General features: G+C 44.1%; 1 protein-coding gene across 2 annotated transcripts in view; it reads left to right on the top strand.

Annotated features, from left to right (window-relative positions):
• pde3a (phosphodiesterase 3A, cGMP-inhibited) overlaps window positions 1-19,285 on the top strand; it is a 96,565-nt gene that overhangs the window by 55,134 nt on the left and 22,146 nt on the right. For both annotated transcript variants that reach the window (XM_014153016.2, XM_014153017.2), the window contains 4 exons: window positions 12,195-12,452; window positions 16,413-16,570; window positions 18,204-18,331; window positions 18,625-18,859. In XM_014153016.2, the coding sequence (XP_014008491.1) occupies window positions 12,195-12,452; window positions 16,413-16,570; window positions 18,204-18,331; window positions 18,625-18,859 (779 nt within the window). The remainder of the gene's footprint in view (window positions 1-12,194; window positions 12,453-16,412; window positions 16,571-18,203; window positions 18,332-18,624; window positions 18,860-19,285) is intronic.

Below are 19,285 nucleotides of genomic sequence, written 5' to 3'. Positions count from 1 at the left end.
CCTCTGAAACGCGTTATGGTCGGATGCCAAGCAGTTGCCATACCAGGTGGGAATGCATCCGCTCAGGATGCTCTCGATGGTGCAGCTGTAGAGGATCTGGGGACCCATGCCAAATCTTTTTCTTCACAACATTCTTGGTGTGTTTGGACCATGATAGTTTGTTGGTGATGTGGACGCCAAGGAACTTGAAACTCTCAACCCGCTCCACTACAGCCCTGTCGATTTGAACGGGGCATGTTCGGCCCTCCTCTTCCTGTAGTCCACAATCATCTCCTTTGTCTTTCTCACGTTGAGGGAGAGGTTGTTGTCCTGGCACCACATGGCCAGGTCTCTAACCTCCTCCCTATAGGCTGTCTCATCGCTGTCGGTGAGCAGACCTTTGACCGTTGTGTCGTCAGCAAACTTAATGATCATGTCGTGTTTGGCCAAGCAGTCTTGGCAACTCACCCCTGAGGGGCCCCCGTGTTGAGGATCAACATGGCAGATGTGTTGTTGCCTACACTTACCACCTGGGGGCGGCCCGTCGGGAAGTCCAGGATCCAGTTGCAAAGGGAGGTGTTTAGTCCCAGGGTCCTTAGCTTAGTGATGAGCTTTGTGGGCACTATGGTGTTGAATGCTGAGCAGTAGTCAATGAACAGCATTCTCACATACAGTTGAATTCGGAAGTTGACATACACTTAGGTTGGAGTCATTAAAACTTGTTTTTCAACCACTCCACAAATGTCTTGTTAACAAACTATAGTTTTGGCAAGTCGGTTAGGACATCTACTTTGTTCATGACACAAGTAATTTTTCCAACAATTGTTTACAGACAGATTATTTCACTTATAATTCACTGTATCACAATTTCAGTGGGTCAGAAGTTTACATATACTAAGTTGACTGTGATTTTAAACAGCTTGGAAATTCCAGAAAATGATGTAATGGCTTTAGAAGCTTCTGATAGGCTAATTGACATCATTTGAGTCAATTGGAGGTGTACCTGTGGATGTATTTCAAGGTCTACCTTCAAACTCAGTGCCTCTTTGCTTAACATCATGGGAAAATCAAAAGAAATCAGCCAAGACCTCAGAAGAAAATGGTAGACCTCCACAAGTCTGGTTCATCCTTGGGAGCAATTTCCAAAACCTGGAGGTACCATGTTCATCTGTACAAACAATAGTACGCAAGTATAAACACCATGGGACCACGCAGCTGTCATACCGCTCAGGAAGGAGACGCATTCTGTCTCCTAGAGATGAACGTACTTTGGTGCGAAAACTGCAAATCAATCCCAGAACAACAGCAAAGGACCTTGTGAAAATGCTGGAGGAAACAGGTACAAAAGTATCCACAGTAAAATGAGTCCTATATCGACATAACCTGAAAGGCCGCTCAGCAAGGAAGAAGCCACTGCTCCAAAACCGCCATAAAAAGCCAGACTACGGTTTGCAATTGCACATTGGGACAAAGATCGTACTTCTTGGAGAAATGTCCTCTGGTCTGATGAATCAAAAATAGAACTGTTTGGCCATAGTGACCATCGTTATCTTTGGGGGAAAAATGGGTAAGCTTGCAAGCCGAAGAACACCATCCCAACCGTGAAGCATGGGGGTGGCAGCATCATGTTGTGGGGGTGCTTTGCTGCACTTCACAAAATAGATGGCATCATGAGCTAGGGAAATTGTGTGGATATATTGAAGCAACATCTCAAGACATCAGTCAGGAAGTTAAAGCTTGGTCGCAAATGGGTCTTCCAAATGAACAATGACCCCATGCATACTTCCAAAGTTGTGCAAAATTGGCTAAGGACAACAAAGTCAAGGTATTGGAGTGGCCATCACAAAGCCCTGACCTCAACCCTATAGAAAATGTGTGGGCAGAACTGAAAAAGCGTATGCAAGCAAGGACGCCTACAAACCTGACTCAGTTATACCAGCTCTGTCAGGAGCAATGGGCCAATGGGCCAAACTTCACCCAATTTATTGTGGGAAGCTTGTGGAAGGCTACCCGAAGCATTTGACCCAAGTTAAACAATTTGAAGGCAATGCTACCAAATACAAATTGAGTGTATGAAACATCTGACCCACTGGGAATGTGATGAAAGAAATAAAAGCTGAAATAAATCATTCTCTCTACTATTATTCTGACATTTCACATTCTTAAAATAAAGTGGTGATCCTAACTGACCTAAGAAAGGGAATTTTTACTAGGATTAGATGTCTGGAATTGTGAGTTTAAACGTATTTGGCTAAGGTGTATGTAAACTTCCGACTTCAACTGTGTGTGTTCCTTTTGTCCAGATTGGAAAGGGCAGTGTTGGATGTGATTGAGATTGTGTCATCTGTGGATCTGTTGGGGCGGTATATGAATTGGAGTGGGTCTAGAGGTTCCGGGGTGATGTTGTTGATGTGAGCCATGACCAGCCTTTCAAAGCACTTCATGGCTACCGACGTAAGTGCTACAGGGCGGTAGTCATTTAGCCAGGTTACCTTTGCTTTCTTAGGTACAGGGACTATGGTGGTCTGCTTGAAACATGTATGTATTACAGACTCGGTCAGGGAGAGGTTGAAAATGTCAATGAAGACACTTGCCAGTTGGTCCGCGCATGCTCTGAGTACATGTCCTGGTAATCCATCTGACTCTGCGGCCTTGTGAATGTTGACCTGAGTGAGCGTGATCACACAGTCGTCCGGAACAGCTGGTGCTCTCATGCATGCTTCAGTATTGCTTGCCTCGAAGAGAACATAAAAGGCATTTAGCTGGTAGGCTCACGTCATTGGGCAGTTTGTGGCTGGGTATCCCTTTGTAGTCCGTAATAGTTTGCAAGCCCTGTCACATCCGACGAGCGTCAGAGCCAGTGTAGCAGGTTTCAATCTTAGTCCTGTTTTGAAGTTTTGTCTGTTGGATGGTTCGTCAGAGGGCATAGCGGGATTTCTTCTAAGCGTCGAGATTAGTGAATGCAGCAGCTCTAGCCTTTAGCTCGGTGCGGATGTTGCCTGTAATCCATGGCTTCTGTTTGGAATATGTACGTACGTTTCTGTGGGGACAACGTCGCCGATGCACTTATTGATGATGCCGGTGACGGAGGTTGTATGCTCCTCAATGCCATTGGATGAATCCCGGAACATATGCCATTCTGTGCTAGCAAAACAGTCCTGTAGCGTAGCATATTACAGTTTTTAATATCCGGTTGGTAGGATAGTCTCGAACGGAGCTCATTCAGTTTATTCTCCAGTGATTGCACATTGGCCAATAGAACGGATGGTCGAGGCGGGTTACCCACTCGCCGACAAATTCTCACAATGCCTCTTGATTTCCTCCCCCTGTATTTCCTTATTTTCTTCATGTGAATGACAGGGATTTGGGCCTTGTCTGGGAGCAGCATTATGTCCTTCTCGTCAGACTCATTAAAGAGGTGAGTAATTGCTGTTCTGATTTCCAGAAGCTCTTTTCAGTAGCATCAACATTATGTACAAAGTAAGTTACAAACAATGCGAAAATACACATAAAATAGCGCAATTGGTTGGGAGCCCAAAAAACAGTAGCCATCCTTTTTTTTAACTAGGCAAGTCAGTTAAGAACAAATTCTTATTTTCAATGACAGCCTAGCAACAGTGGGTTAACTGCCTTGTTCAGGGGCAGAATGACAGATTTTACCTTGTCAGCTCAGGAATTCAATCTTGCAACCTTTCGGTTACTAGTCCAACGCTCTAACCGCTAGGCTACCTGCCGCCCCATTCTGGTTCATCCTTCTGAAAGTAGGATAAACCACCCTTCGTTGGAGGATAACTTTACTACAAAGCTTTATTATTGCACTTTTATTTGACTAATTTCTTCTGATTGTTCTGTAGCTATCGGCATGTGTGAGTGTTGTACTGTATCAGTGAGTGTTATTGACTTTAGTAATAGTGTAGAGTAGAGCTTTCCAACCCTGTTCCTGGAGAGCTACCATCCTGTAGGTTTTCACTCCAACCCTAATCTAGTACAGCTGATTCTAATAATTAGCTGAATCAGGATAATTACAACTGGGGTCGGATTGAAAACCTACAGGAGGGTAGCTCTACAGGAACAGGGTTGGAGAACCCTGGTGTAGAGTACTGTGATAATACTGTATTAGAGTATTGTTGACTGTAGTAAGTGTAGAATTCTGTAGTAGTACTGTATTAGAGTCATATTTACTGTAGTTATAGTGTAGACTAGAGTACTGTCGTAATACTGTATTAGAGTATTGTTGACTGTAGTAATAGTGTAGACTAGAGTACTGTAGTAATACTGTATTAGAGTATTGTTGCTTGTAGTAATACTATAGAGTACTGTAGTAATACCGCATTAGAGTATTGTTGACTGTAGTAATAGTGTAGACTAGAGTACTGTAGTAATACTGTATTAGAGTATTGTTGACTGTAGTAATAGTGTCGAGTACTGCAGTAATACCATATTAGAGTATTGTTGACTGTAGTAATAGTGTAGAATACTGTAGTAATACCGTATTAGAGTATTGTTGATTGTAGTAATAGTGTCGAGTACTGTAGTAATACCGTATCAGAGTATTGTTGATTGTAGTAATAGTGTCGAGTACTGTAATAATACTGTATTAGAGTATTGTTCATTGTAGTAATAGTGTAGAGCACTGTAGTAATACCGTATTAGGGTATTGTTGACTGTAGTAATAGTGGAGTGCTGCAGTGAGGATGTCAGCCAGTCTGTAACTGTCGGGCTGTTCATTTTCCACCTGGCTAACTCAGTTCTGCCGGTGGACCCAGCTCACCATCTGTACACACACATATACAGGCACGCACACGTGCACATAGACACATACATGTACACACACACACACAACCACACACACTCACACATTACACACAGCCGTGCTTACGCCTGAACTGGTCTCATGTGCCTTTCAGTGTCTCTGAGGAGGGGAAAGGATGGGAAAAAAAGAAAGAGAGGAAGAGAACACGTCCCATTCCGATGGAAAGAACAAACGCTGCTCTCTAGTGTACTGGAAAATGGATTCCTCTAGTTTGCATAGCTTTCTTCCTCTATATGCAGTTTTAAGCCTGTATGCAGAATCACATAGGTAATGTAGTTACTGTGAAATAAAGGTCTGGGTTTACAGTACATGCTTCTTGTACAATCCTACAGCTGTTCAATCAATGACAGATATTGACAAGCTGTTTCCCTTGGCTCTCTCCTGTGTGTGTGTGTGTGTGTGTGTGTGTGTGTGTGTGTGTGTGTGTGTGTGTGTGTGTGTGTGTGTGTGTGTGTGTGTGTGTGTGTGTGTGTGTGTGTGTGTGTGTGTGTGTGTGTGTGTGTGTGTGTGTGTACACTCAGTGACTCCTCTCTGTGTTCTTGGTCTGTATGCGACCTGTATTTAAACCCATAAAGATCAATACCGCTCTGCTCCCTGACCTCTGTCTCCGCTACAACTGCTCCCACTATCACTTGATTGGCCTAAATACACACATACTCACGTAAAGGCGATACACACAGGCACACACTCTCTATCTTGTTATCAACAGTGTCGTTCTCTCTCTCTCCCTCGCACACGCCCTCCCTCCCTCCGTCCCTCCCTTTCTCTCTCCCAGGGACATGAGCCAGCCACACGGAGTCCATTACTGCCAGGTAATGGTTGAATGTCACAACCACAGGATGTCGTTAAAGACCTGAGTGAAGAGAACTCTAATGGGTTTTGTTCAGGTTGAGCTGATTTCACACAGCAATAGAGAGAGGCCACGTCTCAAATGGTACCCTATTCCCTATGTAGTGCACAACTTTTGACCAGGGCCCATAGCTAGGTTATCAGAGCATCAGGCCACTTTGAGGAATCTATTAGCTCTCTCTTTCCGCATTGCTGTTCGATCTGTTTGGTGAGTCAGTCATCAGGGTTATGGTGTTTGAGGAGTTAATACGAGGTGTTTAAGTAAGCAAGATGATCAGGATGAATCATTTGTTCTGCTTACATAAGAGTTTCTGTACAGCAGTGGGACACTGGTGTCTATCCCTGTTTCAACTTTCTGTAACTGCTATAAAACATCTCCGAAGTGCTGTTTTTGAATCTGTGTTTGTGTGTGAGAGAGAGAGAGAGATTTATTTATCTGGTATCTCATCTGATCACACAGCCGTTTGACCTGAGAATGTGGGAAATGTCCGTCCTGTGCTCTGCTGTGGTCGGTTGTTTATGATGCTGCTCTGTTTACCGAACACTGAGAGGGAGTATTATTGGAGGCCGACAGAGACATGAGAGATAGAGAGAGGGGAGAGAGATGGAGTATGCGGAAGCCTCCCACACAAAGGAGTTGCAAGGTCTCCCGTCCACTTACCCTCTCTCCTCTCGCTCATGCTCAAAATAAATCACTCAATATAGAGTTACTGTGCGCTCTCTTCCTTTTTGTCACATCTAACCCTGAAACTTGTGATGAAACACACAGACACACATCGACAAAGTCATACAACTAACTAGTTCAGTGTCTCAATAGTATATAGTGGCTTCCTCTCCTTGTCTCCTCTCCTTCATTTGCTCTGACCTAAATGCACAGAATGGGTTAGAGTGATGCAGGTTGACGTTTATTGTCAGGAGTCTTGTCCTGGAGGCAGAACTGTTTAGATAGGCCAGCTGCAAAGTCAAAATTGGCTATATTGTAAAAATGTATGAAAACTAAAATGTGCTCTTTGGTCTTAATTTCGAAAATCTGATTTTATGACTTTGTGGCTATGCCAGCTAGTGACCACTCTGCAGAGCTGCCTCCAGAGCAAGATTAATGACGGAAAAAAACGAACCTGCAGAGGGATATGGTGGATGTCTACTAGGTTCACAAATCCAGTACTTTCACATCAGTGCATATAGATGCAGGATCTTAATTTGATCACTCTTTCGTTGCTCAGAATGTTCCTGCCCCGCAGGAAATGTATACACACTTTGTGATTTACGTAAATTCTATGAAAACCCACACTAAGACACGGTTATATTAACAGTATTGCACTTTTCATGTAGCATACTTTTGACATAGCCTATCCACCAATCAAGCAACATTATGGACTACACTGTTGCTGCAGGATTTATTTTGCTGTGACAATATAGGTCAAATTAAAATCCAACATCTGTAGGAAGGAAAGTAGATATGGGAAGGATACCACTTTAGACAATTGAGATTCACCCTATGAAGCACAGTTTATAGTGGCTATTTACTTTCACAGATTCCCTGGTTGAAATGGCTTCACTATGAAATATGAATGGTAAAAAACCTCTCCTCTCAGTTGCGAAGGTGTGAAAAATGTTCCAGAGGAAAGAATGGTCAGAAAGAAACTCTACAGTTTATGTTTTTGCAGTAATTCAGGACAGGAAATACCAGATTGAATGTTGTGACGCTTTCCCTGAGCACTGTGTAATTGGCCATGGCTGTTAGGGGAGTGTGTTAGGGGAGTGTGTTAGGGGAGTGTGTTAGGGGAGTGTGTTAGGGGAGTGTGTGTGTGTGTGTGTGTGTGTGTGTGTGTGTGTGTGTGTGTGTGTGTGTGTGTGTGTGTGTGTGTGTGTGTGTGTGTGTGTGTGTGTGTGTGTGTGTGTGTGTGTGTGTGTGTGTGTGTGTGTGTGTCTGTTATTTCCCAGGGCTGTGGAGAGTGATTCTTGGCTCTTGGATCTGATTCTAATGATGTTGCTTACAGTAAATCCAGCTATGCTCTGTACCGTAAAGAAAAGGGTAATGGGGATACCTAGTCAGTTGTACAACTGAATGCATTCAACTGAAATGTGTCTTCCACATTTAACCCAACCCCTCTGAATCAGAGAGTTGTGGGGGGGTTTAATCGACATCCAAGAGCTCAGCCTACTGCTGTGGACGTGCCTTTTACTAAACTAAACCTTTTTTGTCTGCTGAACTGGTACAGACCGGAAACAGAGAGTAGAGAGGAGAGGAACAGAACTGAAAGGAAAGAGAAGTAAAAGGAAAGGAGCTGTAGGGGGCCAGGAAGATTGGAGAGCAGCCTGATCACTAGGAATAAACTTCAATTTCGGACGTTTGAAAAGGTCCTGAGAACGTCGATATATGCCTTCCTCCACACACACAATTGATTGCAATTGATTATCAGGTAGAACAGAAAACCAGCAGGTTCTGAACTTCGTAGGCTAAGAGTTGAATACCCCCGGCCTAAACTGTTACCATTTGAGTTCTTTCTGTTTTAACCCTATAATCATGCGGAATTAATGCTTCAAAAATAGACGTTCATCCATAATACGTTGAATTTCGAAGGGAAACTATGAGATCAAAGTTGCGGCGAGAGCGGCATGTTGACATTGACAGGCAACTGGCGTCCAGGTGTCCATTATGGCTCAACTCTGCTATGACAGGAGGTGCCCATTATGGGTCTACTCGGACACGACATGGATGACCTTTTGACATGAAGCATGTGCTGTATTGGTTAACAGGTCAATACACTGATCCGCCCTGGCGACTGCTGTTGGGTGGGCTCAGGAAACTCAACATGGATTTATTGTAAAGTTTTGTCTAACGTCTGGACTTCCAGGAATAAGGTCCATCTCCATCTCCGAAAACAAGATAAAACACCATCTGTCCCTCTTGTCTTAATTGTGGTAAATAGAACAGGGTTTCACAACACTCGGTCCTAGCAGGGGATGTTGCTGCCTGGTGCCTCAGATTTCACAAGTGACAAATACAGGGGGTTTCGACATAAGACACCAGCGCTTCCACTCTTCCACTGAATGCGTCACCAACACTCACCAGACATAGCCAGGTAGCTGTGGAGTTGTCATGTTGTGTTATTGTTATGGTGACTCCCTCTACTGTCCCTGTGTGATTGAGTTAGTCACTGCTATCCAGGCTGCTCTCATCGTCTCCCATCACTCCCTAGGTTATTTATACAATTATCACCTCTGTAGGAGTAGAGCAGTCACACGCACGTAAATGGACACACACACGCACGCACACACACACACACAAACCAGCCAGCAATGATCACTACTCTAACAGTGTACTATTATGATGCGTTAGATTAGTTTAGTCTAGTCTCCAGTGACTCCTGGGGATGGCAGTTAGGGGTCCTGTACGTGGCTCAGTTCATAAGAGCATGGCACTAGCAACACCAGAGTTGTTGGTTCAATTCCCACTGGGGTCACATAGCAAAATGTGTGGACTCTTGTCACTTTGGGTCAAACTGTCAGCTATGTAAATTGCATATATTACAGTACTGTATTGGCCAATGTATAGGCGAAGGATTTTTTTTCTTGTGTTGCACTTTCTGGATTATTTGCATATTGGTATTGTGTTGATATTGTATTACTGCACTGTAGGTGTTAGAAACACAAGCATTTCGCTGCACCTACTGTAATCTGCTAATCTGTGTATGTGACCAATAAACTGTGATTTGATATATACAGCACATTTCTGATCTTGTCTCTCAGATTTAAAAAAAAACTTGCTGTGAAGTAAAATCATACCAGTCATCATCATAGTAGTACATTCGAGTATATATCATACTTGTTTCTACTTTACATACTGATAGGTTTGGATTGATGAACTTTAAATCCTTATTAATCATTAGTTGTAATAGAGAAATGCTCTGGCTACACCAGAGGTTAATGGTTATCTGTAGGAGGAAGGTATATGGTGCGGGCAATTAAGCTTGGAATGTACTGAGTGTAGGGAAAGCGATCACATGTGGCAGGCATTGATAAGGAGAGAGCCATGGATTAGTGATGAAGGGGGGTCGAGATCAGGTCAGGTCACGTTAAGGGAGAAATAAAAGTTTATGGCCCGTATTACTTAGTTTCCTGCTTAAGCAATAAAGATACAATGTTTGTTCAGATGTGTCGGAGGAGACTCAACATAGAGAAAGGGTTAAATGTCAGTGCTTATGTGAACAATGTTTTTGTCTAATGCAGCTGTATTGATCCTCTGGGAAGAATAAACTTGGTTAAGCTTTCATAGTGTCCATGAAGTTTTTACTCTGAAAATTTGAACCTAACACTACATTTTCATTATGTAGGTCTCAAATTATGTAGTGAACAAACCAGTTTACATGTAAAATTCTATACATTGACCAAACGTTGAAGTGATCATCAATTAAGAGCAGTCGGATTAAGGGCGTTTCACACATCGTTTTGAGCTATAGTTCGAATCAGAGTTTGACTATTTATTACATTGTATTTTTGTCTTTGGTCCAGTTGTTTTCACATTGCCAAAATTGTCAATTGAACAGAAATTCCTAAACAACCACTTGTCTATGCAAGTCATTTGTTTATTGGACAAAAATGCTCGAGCTAAATCCATTTAGGATTATCATAAAGCATCACTTGTGTGTCCCAATCTTCATATTACTTTCGCTTTGGTCTTCCAACAACATGCCTTAGAGGAAACAGCGCAAACCACTCTAACTGCAACATGAATAGTCTATATTCAGTAGCCTATTTCCCCGGTATAGACCCGGTCTCCCCTAATTTGCATCGGATGCGCTCATAAATGCCCTGATATTAGCAGAATATTTCAGAGATCTCAAGTTATGATCATGTGTGTGTTTCATCAAATGCTCGCAGTCAAACAACCGATGATAATGCGCAACTTGGGTTATTTTCCTGTCTTTGGTCCAGACTGCGTTCTCACCTGCGGTGAACCGCACCACCTTAGGAATTGAATTGGACCGAGACCACCCTTTTGGATCGAACCACGGAGCGTATAGTGCGCTCCCGAGTGTGGATAGTGTTCACACCAGTCCAAACAAACCACACTAAGAGGTGTAAAAAAAAGTTAGTTAGTTAGGAAAAAACAATTTGGTCTGAAAGCCCCTGATAGTAAAATATATTTTAACATAAGAGAATAGAATCATAGAAGAAAGGTGAGCATTGTATGAACATGTATTGCAATGTGAAACATGTATTTCTAGATGAAACACTTACGTTTTGTGAAAAGTTGACTGTATGATTTGTTGTGTTGTACTTTTAGAAAAAAATGCCTTTTTGATGATCTGTTTTGAGTTTGGTACGAAGAGTTGTACAAATGTACCACAGACTTGCACCAAAGCAATTTAAAAAACAATGTGTGTATGCGTGTGTGTGCGCGCGTGCCCGTGTGTATGTGACCATCGAGCGGAAGCTTAACCTTTATTGCCTCAGTACACACAGCTGTGTGGATTCGTATGGAGTTAGGAGTTGGATAAGATTAGTTGCTTCCATGCTTAGAGAGTAAACAAAGTCAGCCGCTCTTCCATCATCTTAATAAGAGATCTATCATATCTAAATATTATCTTCACTAGTGCTAGCAGTAGTGTGGTAGCCTGGCGTTTGGTCTGAACATTTTATGCATTTTATTTCTATGTGTCTCTGTGTGTTGAGCAAGTTTTGTCTTGAGCCATAGTTCCAGCTTTACACTGGCAGGAGCCCACCTCAATGGGCTCCAAAATGGATAACATGTGTTGCAGATGCAAAGACATCCCATTGAAGAGCAGTGTCCTGCTGTGAAACTGTCTCCCCGACATGGCTTCCTGTCTGCTTTAATGTCAGATTTCAGAGTGCATGCATCTGGCTGCCAAAACATAGAGGCCCCTGTCACAAACAGCGTGTTTAGTATGTGTGTGTGACCCACAGAAGCTAGCCTGTTGCCACAGCAACCACTGGTCTGTCTATTCTATCACGGCCTTGCCAATACACAGTTGTTAATGGGTGTTCGGAGTGACACAGAAGCACGCACACACACACTGTCCTGGGATATGTATGGGATGAATGTAGATTCCAAGGAATGGCAGGATGAAATGCTAAGATTCAGACTCATCCTTCCTCCTTACTCTCTGGTTGTGTTTTCTCTGACACTCTTACAGATATGAAATGAGTTAAAGGAGGATATAATGTCCCCTCCTTCCCCCATTACTACCTTTAATATCTCTCCCCCCTCTCTCTTAACCTCATTGTTGGCGCTCTTTGTCTCTCCTCCTCTCCAATCCCCCCCTACACACAGGTACGTATCAGGGCAGAGGCAGAAACGTTGTGCGTCAGCATGACGTGACGTCTGCCTAGCAAAGTAATAGCGTCACGTTTGCACCGCGTCAGCTTTCCTGAACAGGAGATGCACTAACTGACCATCTTTCTCTCCCCTACACTCCCTCGCTTCTTGTCCCTTCTACTTCCCTCTCTCTCTCTCTCTCTCTCTCTCTCTCTCACTCCCTCTTTCTCTCTCTCCACCCCCTCTCTCCCTCCTTCTCCTTTCCTTAAGTCGTCGGGCACCAGTGTGTTGGTGGACATAGCGGTGATGGGGGAAGCCCATGGATTGATCTCAGACCTGCTGGCGGACCCCTCTCTGCTCCCCAACACCTGCAGTTCCCTGCGGGCTGTCAGTAACCTGCTCAGTACCCAGATCAGTTTGCAGCCGCTGCATCGGCCTCGAATCAGCCCTCTGCAGGCACTCAGCGACACACACACCTGCTCTGACTCCGAGGACTGGCCAGAGAGAGAGAAACTGGCCATCCCAAAGGTAAACGCTACTGTACTTTTATAGACACATGTAAGTATGTATAGTATGTACGCATAAACACATACATACACCCACACGGGTTTTGTGCACGCATGAAAACTCTGAAAATGTTTATTCTGCTGATTTAATGAACTAACTTTTCAATGAGAACGCTTTGAGCTTTGAATGTTAATATTTTCTGTTAGTTAGCACTTCTCTCTCTCTCTCTCTCACACACACACACACACACACACACACACACACACACACACACACACACACACACACACACACACACCATGCCTCCTCTCAACCTCGTCCACACACACACATCCCCATTTCACCTCCCCATGCTGGAAAGACCCTATAATGTAGTGAGCAGTGACGCACATTCCCACAGAAGGGTTTTAATGTTTTACAAGGCCAGCACTTCAAAATGCATGCAAGCACTTAGTGCGGAGGTGAGACTAAATAAAGCGTGTGTGATGCTATGCAGGATACCCAGACAAGCTTAAACAGCCTCATTGAAATCTTTATTGATTCTGCTGATGTAGTTACTGTAGGGTTATGTAGGCTGTAACTAGGGCCCAGTTTTTCCTTGTCAGGTGATGGTTCGTGGTATGGCTCATAGACACCAAAGCATTGCACTAGTCATTGTGGCTAGTCAACTATGAACATAGCCATAATGCCGAGTGTATGCTGTGTATTCGGTCAAATGCGATACATTTTTTTACTTGATTTGAATTACATCTCTGGGGTCATTATATCATCACAGCCAGTTTTTTACAGACATATAGCTCCTGTATCGGTCCCCAAACCCTTACCCTACTCCTTATAACTACTACACACACGTGGGTTTAGCTTTACATCAGCAGTCTAGACTCCACTACCAATCTGTCTCCTCCTCTGTGCTATCTCACCATCTACTGTATCTGATACTGTAGCGCTCTACTCTTCTAGCTAGACTGTTGACCACATTTCTGGTCTCCACTCACTCCAGACTCTCGGCCTGTGAATTAAAGGTGATATTCTGGCATTTCTGAGTGCAGACAAACACCACTGAGAGCCTCTGGTTCCTGAGCTGCTGCTGTTTTATCTGGGGTTCTCCACACCTGTGTCAACACAGAGTCTATCTGAATAAAACAGTGTCCGTCCAACATAAGGAACGAGAGTTCACACCCCCCCCCCCCCCTTACTCTCTCTGATGGTTAAAAGTAATCAAAACACAATTTAGAGAAGGTCGTAGTTAGGAGGTGAGGCCCTTACATCTGCTACCCAGTCCTCACTGCTCCTTTACTTCCTTCCTCCTTCCCTCGGATCAGAATCCTGGTTTGTTTAAGGGGATGTCTGGTTGTGCAGTTCCGTCTCTGTTTCTTGTATAAGAGCCGTTTCAACGTCGTGAAGCTCGGTCTGCTAGACAAAACACTTTCTGAAATTCCAGAGAAGAGATGTGCTACTCCGGAATATTGGAGTTTTCTTTTTTTGGGATTTCCCTCCTGAAGGGGACTGTGTGTGTGTGTGTGTGTGTGTGTGTGTGTGTGTGTGTGTGTGTGTGTGTGTGTCAACATCCATGTGTGTGACGGTGGTAACTCGGTCTGAAGGCCTAAGGGCCTAGGACAGAGAGAGACTAGCTAAATGCAGTCCAGAGGAAAAGCTGTTTTGCTTGCACTGTGTACCTCTGACGATAATGGGTTTAGATTAGAGAAGTTATTTATGCTTGAATGCTCCCCAAAACCCTTTTCCTTGGACAAATGCAGCCAAACCAATGTTTTGTATTAGACTGTGGTGAAAAACAAACAAATAGCTTCAAGTTCAGCATCCCAGGCGTATTCTTAAACCAAGGCACTCTCACCAGAAAGTATATTAATTTGATTAAATATACTGAACAAAAATATAAACTCAACATGTAAAGTGTTGGTCCCATGTTTCATGAGTTAAAATAAAACCTAACCCTAACCCAAAATTTGCCATACGCACAAAAAGCTTATTTCTCTCAAATTTAGTGCACAAATTTGTTTACATCCATGTTAGTGAGCATTTCTCCTTTGCCAAGATAATCCATCCACCTGACAGGTGTGGCATATCAAGAAGCTGATTAAACAGCATGATCATTACACAGGTGCACCTTGTGCTGGGGACAATAAAAGGTGCAGTTTTGTCACACCACACAACGTGTGCAGTTTTGTCACACCACACAACGCCACAGATGTCTCAAATTTTGAGGAAGCGTGCAATTGGCATGCTGACTGCAGGAATGTCCACCAGAGCTGCTGCCAGAGAATGTAATGTTAATTTCTCTACCATAAGCCACCTCCAACGTAATTTTAGAGAACTTGGCAGTACATTGAACCGGCCTCACAACCGCAGACCACGTGTAACCATGCCAGCCCAGGGCCTCCACATCTGGATTCACCTGCTGGATCATCTGAGACCAGCCACCCAAACAGCTGATGAAACTCAGGAGGAGTTCTGTCTGTAATAATGCCCTTTTTTGTGGGGAAAAAGTTATTCTGATTGGCTGGGCCTGGCTCCCTAGTGGGTGGGCCTGGCTCCCAAGTGGGTGGGCCTATGCTCTCCAAGGCCCAGCCATGGCCCCTGCTCAGTCATGTGACATCCATAGATTATGGCCTAATGAATTGATTTCATTTGACTGATTTCCTTCTATGAACTGTAACTCAGTAAAATCTTTAACTGTTGCATTTCGCTTATATAATTTTGTTCAATATACTTTTATTCACTAGTACTTTAGGCATCGCAAAGTAGTATTGACATGCTATTAGACCCAGATAGATTTCAGAATAGATTCAATGAGGTGAGCCCATTAGACACAAACCAGGGGTGATATGAGGAAGTGGGCCAGACTTTGATAGGATGAGACTTGACCCCTCCCCCTTGGCTGTGACACAGACTGTCTTTGTGAGTAACTGAACGAGACATGGTTCACCTCGATAGCATCAGACATCTGGACCTCCGTAACCCTTTAAATCCTGCACCGAGCCTCTGAGTCTGTGAGCCAATGACACTGTGTCTATCTCACCATCAGGTCATATGAATGTCATAAGGATGACAATGACTGTACTCATATTATAACCAATGGAAATACTAATCCATGGTCCTGAGAGAGAGGCTTTAGAAAGAGTAGGGTGACAAGACTGTCCCGGTATCCACAGGGAGTGTGTGTTTCAGATGGATTAATATGCCGGGAGGCACACACACACACACACACACACATATATGCGCGCACACACACACACACACACACACACACACACACACACACACACACACACACACACACACACACACACACACACACACGTACATATGCATACACACATACAAGCCCAGGAAAGAGTGAAATATTAATGTTCCTGTCAGAAAGGCTTTTCTCTGGTTCTGTTCCCTCTCTCTTTAGTCAATGAACAATGGTGCTTTTATCCTCTACTTTAAAACATATCTATCCAAATCATAGATAAAATGAGTTTCATTAAGATTAAGTTAGCACTAGACTTTGCAGTGTGCTTTGTATCATCACAACCCTTTTTTCATCCAAACTAATCTCTCAAGCATGTGCTATGTTATTTGAACTGATAATAATGAATCATGTAGTCATTGGAAGATTTGACCTGGCACAGATTTTTTTGGACACATTTTTTTTTTGTCACATGATTCTGGGGACATTCCTCCAGGTCTGCCATCTGTCACGTTTCCTTATCAACCGGAAAACCATCATCTGCCCACCTCAAATGTTCTTCTCCTTTCATAATGTTTGTCTGTAGAGGTGGACCTCTGGTCTTCCGTCCAGGTTGCTGTTGGTGCACAGTAGAGAATCAAATGTTTACAAGTCGATGCATTTTACTACACCCACAATAACATCTGCTAAATATGTGTATGTGACAAATAACATTTGATTTGAATTGATTGGCTGTCCAGAGAACTGGACCTGACCCACAACTTGATGTGTGTCTGTGTGTGTTGTAGCGTCTGAGACGGAGCCTGCCTCCAGGCCTGCTGAGAAGGATCTCCTCTACATGGACCACCACCACCTCAGCTACAGGTCTTCCCACCATAGAACCAGGACCTGTACACAGAGACCGCTCTGCCAGCATCAAACCCCTCCACGACAGTCCACCATGCAGGTAGCCTACACTATCCCTACTATCCCCACTATCCACTACCCTTTTCTTTCTCTCTCTCTCTCTCTCTCTCTCTCTCTCTCTCTCTCTCTCTCTCTCTCTCTCTCTCTCTCTCTCTCTCTCTCTCACACACATTCCCCTCTTCTTTCCCTCTCTCCTCTTTCTCCTACTACCCTTTTCTCTCTCTCTCTCTCTCTCTCTCTCTCTCTCTCTCTCTCTCTCTCTCTCTTTCTCTCTCTCTCACACACATTCCCCTCTTCTTTCCCTCTCTCCTCTTTCTCTCTCGCCCCTCTCTCTCTCCCTCTTTTTCTCTTTCTCACTCTCTCACTCCTTTCCCTCTCTCTCTTTACATCCAGACCTCAGACTTGCTTCCTGCTGGTTGAGTAGCTTCTCGTTAGGGGTCATCCTGAGGCCAGCGGTCCTCATAAGGTCCTCCCCAACTGCAAAACCTCCTCCTTTATGGCCCGTCACAATAGTGAAATATTAGACCTATAATGCACGTGCAACACTGATATATTTTCTTAGTGGTGAATGATGGATGGGTCATGTGGGAGTTTGAACTGGAGAATGTAGGATGTTATATGTGTATGTCTATCTTTGAAGGAGACTGGTCTGTTTGTGGCTTCAGTCCTGTGGAGTGCTCCTCCAAGGCAGCTGGCCTACATCTGTACAGAGACTGAGTTTTAGCGTCCAGCAGTCTTGCCCAATCCTAAACTGACCCTAGTCCTCTACTTCCTAACCTATACTCTCTAACCCCTACCTTCTAGCACTTTGTAGATCCTAAAGATGTGGTGTATGTGTAAGAATATGTGTAAGAAATATGCAGAATAAACCACCTAACCTGACATGATAACATTGTTTGAGACATACAGATGAGAATGCACACCACTTTTGGGATTCATTCCATTTCCACTTTGTGTCAGGCTCAGAACTGGCTGTTCTCCGCGGGGACCAATCTGTGTTGTTCTGGCCAAAACAACATGCCTTTTGGTGCAATTATTTATCATCTAAATTGTTCCTCTGTTTGAGATATTGGTTGAAGGTCAGAGTTGAACAATTAATGCTGAAGTCAGATCGGTATCTGCAGACTTCAGTCTGGCTCTTTGGCGGCTTCCTGGAGACTAAACGTTTGAGAATAAATGTCCCAGGGAGATTTTTATCCTGTATGTCAGAGCAGGCTTAAAATACTGCTGGGGTCACCACCCAGTACACTCATAGAAAAAAGAGTTATTCGGCTGACCACATAGGAGAACCCATTTTGGTTCCAGATAGAACCCTTTTGGGTTCAATGTAGAACCCTCTGTGGAAATGGTTCTACATGGAACCCAAAAGGGTTATTCAAAGGGTTCTCCTATGGAGACAGTGGAAGAACCCTTTTAGGTTCTAGATAGGGTTCATGTTGGGGGGGGTTCATGTTGTAGAGCTGATGGTATTATGGTGGTGTCTGATCTGCCACTCTTCAGGGACAATGGAAGTTGAATAGATGCTCTGTTTAATTGTGAAAAGCAACACAGTTCACCATAACAGTGTTCAACAGACTGCTTCCTTTTACAGTGCAGACAGTCTGTGGTTGTGATATCCTGTGTGTTAGTGAATTGTGACTTACTGAGGTTTTGATATCCTGTGTGTTTTCCAGCATGGTGAACAGTGAGTCGTGGAACAGCTCTGTAATGCTCACCATCTCGAAGAGTCGCTCCATGTCTGCCTCCTACGCTGCTTCAGCCACCTCCAACCACCTCTACAACAGACGAATGACCAGACCAGGTGTGTGTGTGCGTGTTTGTGTGTGTAGACACTTTGAGTGACAAACAGAGAGTGACATTTGTGTCCCATCAGAACAGAACAGGTCATTTAGAATGATTCAAATGTTACGGGGCCATGTAGGAGATGCAAGAGACGGGTTAACCCATTCTCTGTCCATTCAGTGTGTGTGTGTGCCTGTGTGCCTGTGTGGGCAGGATGTGCAATTTCTATTTTGTCTTTGTTTAAATCGTGATTTGATTTGTTACATTTCATTCAACCACTCTTCCCTCCTAATAACCCTGTTTTCTCTTCAGGTTACCCCTCTTCTCACATATCACCTCTGGCCTCTCCCTGCCACTCCCCTCCAGTCCAGGGGACCCCTGTCTCCAGCCCCACCACCAAGTCCTGCTCTGTGGACCTACCGGACCCTGTGGACAGCCAGGGAGAGAGGCCTGTGGGCCCCCAGACCCCACACAGAGCCTTAACACACAGCATCAGTGCACCTAGCTCCACCACACCTCACTGGGGCCCACCATCTCTCTGCAGCAGGTAACAAACACAGACTTACAGATATACACAAAACAGATACTGTCCTTGTTGCTGTCACAAAGAGGTACCACATACAGAACATACACACAGAGAAAAGCTTGATCGTCGCATTCTTGCCCGTTACTTCACTGATAATTGTCAGCGTTGTCTAGAAGACACTGAAGCAGAGACTGAGGAAGTCGTGCATGTAGCTATAAGCTCTGCCTCGCTGAATCGGAGACGTTGTTTAACGGCATCATGCTGGTTCACTGTCCTGTGTGTGTTTCTGTTCTGTGTGCATGTGTCTTACAATGGGGGATAGATGAGTAACCAGTCACGTCATGAGTCTGTACAAGAGAGAGAGAGAGAGAGAGAGAGAGAGAGAGAGACAGAGAGAAAGACAAAGAGAAAGCGAGAGAGACAAAGAGAGAGAGAGAGACAAAGAGA

The sequence above is a fragment of the Salmo salar genome, chromosome ssa17, assembly GCF_905237065.1.
Source record: "Salmo salar chromosome ssa17, Ssal_v3.1, whole genome shotgun sequence".
In the NCBI taxonomy this organism is placed as follows: Eukaryota; Metazoa; Chordata; class Actinopteri; order Salmoniformes; family Salmonidae; genus Salmo; species Salmo salar.
This window is presented reverse-complemented; position numbering and strand designations above follow the sequence as displayed.